This window comes from Besnoitia besnoiti, chromosome VII, assembly GCF_002563875.1.
Source record: "Besnoitia besnoiti strain Bb-Ger1 chromosome VII, whole genome shotgun sequence".
Classification (NCBI taxonomy): domain Eukaryota; phylum Apicomplexa; class Conoidasida; order Eucoccidiorida; family Sarcocystidae; genus Besnoitia; species Besnoitia besnoiti.
The window spans coordinates 471,755-480,790 of NC_042362.1; the positions used below are offsets into that span (position 1 = coordinate 471,755).

General features: G+C 54.1%; 2 protein-coding genes across 2 annotated transcripts; both read right to left on the bottom strand.

Moving 5' to 3' along the window:
* Window positions 1-1,903: 1,903 nt before the first annotated feature.
* Window positions 1,904-3,798, bottom strand: BESB_076580 (putative Bax inhibitor-1; the record flags this gene model as incomplete). The annotated part of the gene is made up of 4 exons (XM_029366019.1): window positions 1,904-2,072; window positions 2,351-2,485; window positions 2,891-3,069; window positions 3,535-3,798. 4 exons carry the CDS (start codon window positions 3,796-3,798, stop codon window positions 1,904-1,906), a joined length of 747 nt encoding a protein of 248 aa, XP_029217450.1.
* A 2,374-nt stretch (window positions 3,799-6,172) lies between these two features.
* On the bottom strand, window positions 6,173-7,569 carry BESB_076590 (uncharacterized protein; the record flags this gene model as incomplete). The annotated part of the gene is made up of 2 exons (XM_029366020.1): window positions 6,173-6,917; window positions 7,262-7,569. 2 exons carry the CDS (start codon window positions 7,567-7,569, stop codon window positions 6,173-6,175), a joined length of 1,053 nt encoding a protein of 350 aa, XP_029217451.1.
* Between the last annotated feature and the right edge of the window lie 1,467 nt (window positions 7,570-9,036).

Genomic DNA, 9,036 nt, shown 5'->3' on the forward strand with positions numbered 1-9,036 from the left:
GCACATCCAAAGAAGGCAAAGTGGTCGCCTGGGCCAGAGAGCTGGAATTTCAAGCATTGTGTTCAGCGTGATGCCAACAGCGGCGCATGCGAGTTGCATGCGCGCTTGCGCGTGATCTTATGTTGCTACTCGAACGCTGTCTGCTCGCCCATTCGACTCGACTTCGAAGCCTTCATGATGCCTCTCATGCACGTTTCTTCCCCTTGAGGAAGAACGAGCGGAGTGATCTGAAAGGTAAGACTCACCACTGCTGTCAAAAGACCGCGAGCACGATGCGCACAAGGAGAACTCAGGCAGTTCGGCTCTGTTCGCGCGAGCTGTGGCTGCCGCTCCGGTCCGCACAGGCCATCCTCTAGGGGGGTACATGGCATCTTGAGCACGAACCTTGGTGGATGATGTGACACAATGCAAACGCCACGCTTGCATGCCGGCGCCACCGAACGTGGAGCACAACAGTATTTTCCTCTACTTCACGTTCTGCGCTTCCCTCACTCAGACGAGAGGCGAGGCCCGTTGAGAGGAGGACGGCTCCGCAACTCTCTCCGGCACAGAGCGCCGAAGAGACTACATCACACGTTAACGGCAAAGAGGCTCTAAAGGATGCGCATCAAATGATTCGTGCGCGTGAGGCGTCTGCGACCCCCAAAATGACTAATGGCGCACGGTTTTTCTGGAAGAGTACGGCGTACGAGATTCTCTGTGGGTTGATCGTGGCAGCGAGTGTCCGCATGCCGTGTGCTCTTGCTTGAAAGAGTAGCCGTAGATACCACAGCACCGCGTCCACACCGCTACTCACTATGAAGGACTGCGGGCTGGTTGCTGAGAGCCACAGAACGTGGGGAGGTCCCTGTGGGCAGCTCGGCGGCGCAACGCATGGGAGGAGACGCATGTCATCGTAATGGCCTCGCAAACGCAGAAGTAAAGGGCGGCTACCAACTCGAGAGTCACCGGCAAGATTACCACGTGTAGTGTCCGCGCCGTCCTGTAGTGTGTTGTGAACGCTTGTGCGGGACTGTGCGACTTCTGAAGGATCTTTAACCCGACTGGCGTGACGCGACCTATATATTCCACAAGCGTCTCTGTGGAGCAGGGTAGATATCAAACCTCAGGTCTACACAGGGAATGAGGGATTTCAAAGATCATGCGGAATGAGATAGGACACTGCGTAGGGTACACTAAGAGCTGCGGCAGCCCGACCTCGTTAGCATCACCAATGAAAGGGGTCAGCACGTCAGCTATGTCTGAACAATGCACGACGCACCCCCTGTACCGGCATGCTTCGGGCCTATGGATCTACGGTATTGGGTTACCATAAATATTATAGCTTTTCCTCCGAGGCGTGCTTATGAAGTTGGTCTGTCGTGAGCTCTTTTGGGGTAAGAATGCCCAAACTCAGCGTACGACGAACCCGTTTGACGCACACGCTTGAGAAGAAAAACAGCTTCGCGCGGCCGATAGCAAAACGAGCCGGCTGGTGGAAAACGTCAGAGACTTGGCATTTAGCCGCGGCAACTCTTCGTCAGCGGCTTTCCCCCGCTTTCAGCGCACTACGTGAAACCTATCTCACGATAAATGCGATACACGAAAAGAGAAGCGTTTTGCTTGAACATCAGTGGGGATAAAGAGGAAAACGCAACCGAGATCGCGGGTTTCTTTCTGCCCGAAAGTGACGGAGCTAGACACCCGAGCACTTCCGTTCCCGAAGAGTTGTCTCGGATTCCCTATCCAGCGAGACAGGTGAGCGCCTCTCTCCCCCCCACTCGCAAGGCAAAAACCGCGCAGCGCGGGCTCGCACTCGCACGCCGTCCCCCTTTCTTGCGCTTTCCTGTTCACGATGTCAGCCTGCTTCCTATTTTTGCTCGCTCCCACGCGTGCCGCGGGGGCTGAGCAATTTTTTTTGGGTTCATTCCTCGTCCCGCTGACGCTTTCGACGCTCCTTGTCCGCGAGGATATGGACTAGGCGGATGAAAATTCCGAACAGGTCGACGTAGAACTGGATAGCCTGGACAAGGTAGTCTGATGAGCCACGTCGAGCCATCTCCAGCGCCACCTGCGTGTCGAAGAGAACGAACCTGTCACACGCCACAACGCACGCGGAAAACAGCCATACACGTATACGAATAAAAGCTCCCCTGCGAACAAGCTCAACGCACAGGCTCGCACCCCGGAGGCCGCCACCTCTTTGAAAGGGGCTACTTTCTGGTCCGCAGACAAAAACGACATGGATCAGGTATGAAAAGCTCGATCTATCGACGCTGAGTCGAGGAAGAAATCGCTTGGCGCCTTTGTCTGCACACGCCTTGTCATAAAGTGCCGGACAACTGGAGCGTCTTTCGACTGTCGTTCTTACCCGACGTAAAGAAGGAGCCCTCCCCAGAGAAGGATATCGTCAGCCAACTTGGTGCGCCACATGACCGAGAACAGTGACAGATACGTGAAGAGCGTCAGGCCTGTGCCGAGAATGCTCCCCAGGTAGATGAATTTTCTGTGCAGAGGCAACACCACAAAGGAATGGAAAGGACTGCGTCAGAGTAAGATACCTCTGCCGTGACTTTACGCATAACCGTATTACCGCCGTCTCGACGCCGCTACAAGATACCGCAGAGAGCCTCGCGCACGCGTCACACTGTATCGCACAAGATACTAGGTGGTTTTCAGGGCAGGCTCTTCAAAAGCCATGGCTGAGCAAATGTAGCAGAAGTCAGGAAAAGCCTTGCGGTCGTTTCCGCTCTGACGAGAGCCGCAGACGCAAGCGGACACTCCGACCGCGCCCCGTGCCCGAGGCGAGAGCTCTCTGCAGCTGTGGAAACCAATTGCGTACGCCCCCCTACTACGTCTAATGGATGCTGTGCAGCTTCGCGGACTCTCCCACCAGGAACTCAAAGATTACCTGTCACGGGACACGATAGCAGCTGCCGACAGCGACGCGAAAATCCCCATGGAGACGATGAACGCCGTAGGGATGATGCTAGAGTTCAACGCATTGATGAAGTAGATGTAGTCCCCGAGCATCATTCCGCTCGCGAAGCCGAAACCTCCAAAGTACGCTGCTCTCAGCGGCGTCGTAACCTGCAATACAGCATACACGGGAGGGCGGACACCTGTCTCACTGAAACGACAGAACAGAAATACATGCCGAAGACAAGCACCGTAGACAATGCGCGTATGTGTCCCAAGGGCTGAACTGATAGGGAGAGCATCTGCCTGCACAGCAACGTGCACAAGAGGCATATGACTATCCATGCGGGCACGACGACAGGCGACCAGGTAGCATGGAGACCTCAGAACAGATAGGTATTCCTATGGACTGGCAACGGCGGGGACGAGGTATGGCATTCGGAAAAGACTCTAGGGCCTCCGCCGATAGTTGCAGCGCTCAAAGAAACAGCTTCGCACGGATGGTGTGGCTCGCTGCAGACGGTTGAAAACGTGAAAGGGAAAGAACAGACTCGCCTAAAGCAGCTTTATCAAGCAAAGCTAGCGACAAAGAAGACACGCTTTCCCCGTCCCCGTACACGAGACGGTAGTTCGCACCTTGCCTGTATAGACTGCTTCCGTGCTTGTTCCACTCAAGCCCCATATACAGAGAAACTGAACGCCCAACAGAAGGAACAATGGAAGGGCAACAAGTTGCTGCTGCACGTAGACGCCGGCCGCAGTGAGGACGATGTTTGTCAGAAGCGCCCCGTACACGCGGGTGAGGTGTTCCTGCTGCACCGGACTCAGCGGCGCGAAGCTGAAAATGTGCTTCAGGTTCATCGCGCCTTGGCGCTGGTTGTATTGCTCAAAGACGTTCATTATGCCAAAGACGAAAGACGAGCCGTGTCTAGAAGAATGAAAAAGAGGAAACTTGTGGCTTCGTCCGCAACGGTCCCGACACCCGAAAAAAGCGTCGCAAAAAAAAGTGTATCCACCAGATATCCAACTGCTCGTGTCACAGGGAGCGCGCAAGAATATTCTAAAAGCACAGGACACGAACTTCCCTCTTCAAAACGATGATGCCACTCAAAACCTAAATTTGCGTGGCTAGAACGATGGAGTGCACACCGACGACGCAAGCCGGAGAGCCTCCAGTTGTTAGACAAGGGAAGTGCAGATGCTCGTCGCAACCGAAAAAGCTGGCCTACAAAGGCTCTGTTCGCATGCCACAGGACTCGCTTGAATGCTAGTCATGCGCAGTGGAAAAGATGGGAGGAGGAAACGTTGGAAACGGCAAAGGCGATTGTGTTCGTACAGCTGCGAGCTGACATGGCGTGGACCGCATGCAATCGCTAAACAGCCGGGACGACCTCCTTGTTGACCCGGACGCCAGCGTTGAGTCTGTTCCCGGTGTTGACCACACTTAATGAACCTTACTGGGATGCCGACTCTCTTTCTCTATTTTGCTGCTCCCGAGTGACGTGAAACAGTCCCCTCTCCCCTTTTCTGCTGTTACTTTTGGCATGTGCATTTCAGGACGAGGTAGCACAGACCCCGCTGCACGACATGAGGCGATCTGTCCTACACTAGCTTGTGCCGCTGCAGGCGCAACCTGTGGCGTTCGCTGGTACTTTCGGTCATTAGTAAAGCGTGTTCAGTGGTTGGAAACACCCAGTTTAGCGCCGTGCTTCTGCCTTGGTGACTGAAGCAATAGATGTAAGAGGGCAACACATGGAGCACACGTCTTGGGTCCGGCACTTACCTAATTCCAGTATCACGAGACGCAGGTTACTGCCATACGCGAGCACAGAAATAAAGAACATAGTTTCGAAACTTGGCAATCGTCTGACTGTTTAAATTAGCAATCGTTTGGAAGTCTCCAGTGACCGCTTCCGAACTGGTCGAAGAAGCAACGGGCACCAACCAGAAGTAGCGAAGGTATCTCTGCTTTTGTACACAGCGGTGGAAGTAGTAGGGTAGTACCATATCATTCATTTCCAGGAATCCCCAGACGTTGTCAGACAGTTTCCGGTGGAAGATATATGCAGAACCACAGGCTGGTTCCACTCAAATGCTTTCCACGGAGCACGCCCATCGACACTCTACGACTAGGTTGCAAAGTTTTGTTGCACTACAGGTTCAATATAGACTGTGAGCCGTAGGTGCTTTCACGTTCACGTAATATGAACGAAGCGGTGTGATACACTCAACGGGCGGGAGAGGAAACGGGGGACGGGGGGGCGGGGGGGGGGGGGGGGCCAGGGTTGTTGAACTGTTGTTCATGCCGTCGGTACCTGCATTCTCTGGCTCAAGACACCCTCGTCAAGACACGTTAGCTACAGCACGCGAGTGAGGCAACAGGAAGACGATGAATTTCATAGCATTAGACACAAGTGACACGCTGTGTGAGACACATTTGCTGAGGTCCACGTATCGATGCGCACGAGGTCGCCGCATCCAGCAGTGGTTGCACTGGGACAGCTACAGCAACAACGCGATACAAATACCTCCCAAAGAAACTGGAGCCACCTGTGTGGTGGGCAAGCGCCAATCATCTTTCCGACCAGCTGCTCTCCAGGAAATTACCCTCCCGTGTACTGAAATCATACAGAAGCATCTTTCATAACGCCGGATGACGCCTTGTCAGCACACTTACGTGACATTCCTGGCAGATTATGATAAAACGTCCCTGCCTCACTTCCGCCACTTTCCTGCTTACTCTAAGTCCGCACGTACTGCTTCACTGCACTACACCTGGTAACCCAACATTTCGCTGCAGAAGTCCTTAAACCCAGATTCCCTATAGACGATGCTTTACGCACACATGCGTTCAGACCATGAGGACTCCATAGTCACCTGCGTTTTCCGGATGTGGCGTTTCCCGGGAAAAACCCCCAACTGCAATAACGTCGTTCCCGTCGCAGCCCCTGTACGACTGAAGATGCAGCACCGTGAACAACTCACTGCACTGAGCATAAAACACACTATGGCTTGCCACCTAATTCTGTGTGTAGCATCATTATCAATATAGCCACGAACAGACTTATTGCCGTGTTTGGAAAATATGCCTTGAGCGCAGCGACGTATGCCATAGCCGAAGGACAAGCATTTACTCAGAAGTCCCCTTTGTCCTCCATATTTCACTTTCTGCACTAAGGTCCCTTTCTTCGGCGTAGCAAGCCCCTTCTGCTTCCGCATGGTTGTCCAAGCTCCACCAGCCTTTGCAAAAGAGTTACTCATGTATATATATAGATCAGCAAACCTCGTGCTTCCCGACGAATCCACTCTCGTACAAGGGAACACGCGTTCTAGCCAAAGGCTGCGAAAATGCTTGGACTCGACCCATTGGAACTTTGAGGGGGGGGTACCAATCAAACTCTCCCCAGAAAGGCATCGGGAGGGGTACATGCTGTTCCTCGGATGAGGTACTCTCCCAGGGAGGCGAATAGCCAGTGTCCTCGCTGCCTCGCCTCCTATGCCGTTCAAGATCCTTGGCGAAGAAGCTACTCCTTAAATATGCGTCCTGCGTTCCAAGGCTAGACGACCTCAACCTGGTCATAGTTCCTTCACTGCGATCCACTCCGTGGGCCCTCCCCTCTTTCTTCAGAGCTGCAGTAGTTCCATGTGCCCGTTTTGCTCTGCTCTCTGCGTACGATGTGTATTCTTCTTTCGAGTGCGCTCTCGCTCTTCCATTAGCAAGATCCAGCGGCGACAATGAGCATGCGCCGGGATGAAAGATGAGGGAGCGGAGCCGCCGTGGCGGCTCTGGCGAGTTCACCACAGAACTCCAATACCGTCTCTGATGGCGTTGCTCCCCCGGCAGGTAGGAAGGAGCCGGCGCCGCCGGCGAAGGAGGCATGTCGAAGTAAACGGGATCATCGCCGTTGTGGTGGTGGCGGAACGCCATGGAGGCTGGGATCCGTTCCAGGTCTCGTCTCTTGTACACGACACTGAGTGGTTGTGCGCACGGAGAGACGGTTTCAAAGTGGCACGTGGCGCTGAGCAAAACAGACAATCAAACGAGAGGGGCAGTCGTGCGTCACGCAGTTCAGAGCTCACGCCCTCCAGAGCAGCGATTCAGTAGCCCCAGCAGTGGGCCTTGCTGTTGAGTGATTGGCGCTCCAGAGCACATACTATTCCAATGAGTTAGACAGGCGGACACTCCCGAGCCGATGCTGCACCGTTTCTTCTGCCCGTGCTGTATCATGAGCCAGAACAACGTGTTGCCTTACGTACGATGCTCGGAGCGACACCCGCTTCGTCCGCTTGCATTGGCACAACCCCACAAGCCAATCAAAAGTACAACAAAGTCAAGCGTAACCTTCCTCGCGCCACTGCTTACTTCTCACGAATCTGTTCTGTTCCAGCGACTGCTCCACTGCGCGAGTCAGAGAGCGAGATCGAAGACAGGTTTGAGTCCGCTCGGGCGACCTGTGTCCAGTTGGCCCTAGAGGAATCGCTCGTCAAGTAAGGAATGGGGTACCGAATAGATTTCCGCTCTATCATGTTTCGGCCGAAGTCCTGGACGTTCGCTCCTCGCTCTGGAGGATCTCCTGCTCGGGGTTTGTAGAAGTTCGGATAGAGGCGGCTTGCCGAAGGAGCTTGACCTCGCCGCGACGGCCGAACGTAGTCTGCTGTGCACCCAGTCATCTCGCCAGCCCACGGTGAATGATGTCAATGTCATAGGCCCCCCTACTGCCGAGACTCTGAGGTCTCGTATCACGACGCCACACGCGATCCGTTCGAGTCTGCGGCAGACCAAAGAATCGATACCTGAGCGAATAGCACAAGCTTCTAACCGACACGCTGTCCCCGTCAAAAATGGCAAATGTCCAAGCAGGGAACTTTGATGGTGATCTGGCTTAGAGAACGAGCCAGCGTGGAGTACAACACAAGAGCCACAGTCGATGACTTTTTAAAGACTCGCCTGACGATTGCGGACGACGTACGAACCCGTAGCGCAGGGTAAAGCTCGGACCCACAGCCGCCATAAGCAGAGCAAACGAATGCGCATGACAAGCAAAGGCCCAAAGCCTACAACGTGGAAGGATGAGAAGGCAGCCTTCTGGAGAGAAGGACTACGGACCCCGGAAGTAAGCCCCCGCGACCATGGAGGTCAAGTATCGGAAACACAACTACCGCATGTGACTCCATAGACCCGAACGCTGGTAGAAACGCTCCGTCAATTTTCTTCAGCGTTAAGCAAACTGCGGCGGTTATTTCGACGAGCAGGAGAATCTCTCGCGACCCATTTTACAGCGAAAACAGTCGTTTCAATCCGGGCGAGACGATGGCGGACGTTTAACAGGGGAGAGATCAAGAGAGACCTCAGCGCTCGCTGACATCAATCCTAAAATACCACCAAACAGATGAAAGCGAAAACTGCGAGCATGGCATTCATTTGCCACGTAGGTGCACTATGTGTACCAGGATGCTTTGTACCGCCAGCATGCCCAAGGTGCAGGATTCACGACAAAAGCCTTTAGATACTACTACGCCAATTTTGTTCAGGAACTACCGTATTGAGGAGATCGTAGAAATTCCGGTGGGACAGGAGACAACGGGAGATACGTCGATTTGGTAGGTGGCGGAACTCTAGCGCTCCCCCGAGGACTCATGAAGAACGTGGCGCCGAGTGCAGCGCCAGCTGTAACAGCCCTGAGAGCTACCGCGAGGTAGCGAGTGGAGTGACCAGCACTGTCGTACGCAAACTGGAGGCAGATTCAAAGGGACCACGAAACCGAAGAGATACGGAGCGGAAGTATGCTGCGGTCCGCATTACTCGAGGCAATGCATTTGCAGAATAATGCGGCGTTTCTGTCCGAGAGAACCCCCACACTGTTATGCGGAGAGCTAGCCGAGAGGCTAACTCGAAAGGGACCGTAAGGAGGTTGCCGCTTGCCTACTTTATATTGTGAACTGATAATACACACCGACTCCAGATAAAAAGAAACTAATTTAGAGTTCGTATGCCCCGGGAAACGCACGGTGGTGTCGTGATCGAGGAGCACGGTGAAATTGATTGTGAACAGACAAGTCCCCAGCCGGGGCCACTCCCTAGTGACCCCGGGGTTCTCAACTCTGCGGACGGGTCGAATTGTCGCTTCCTTTACTGTG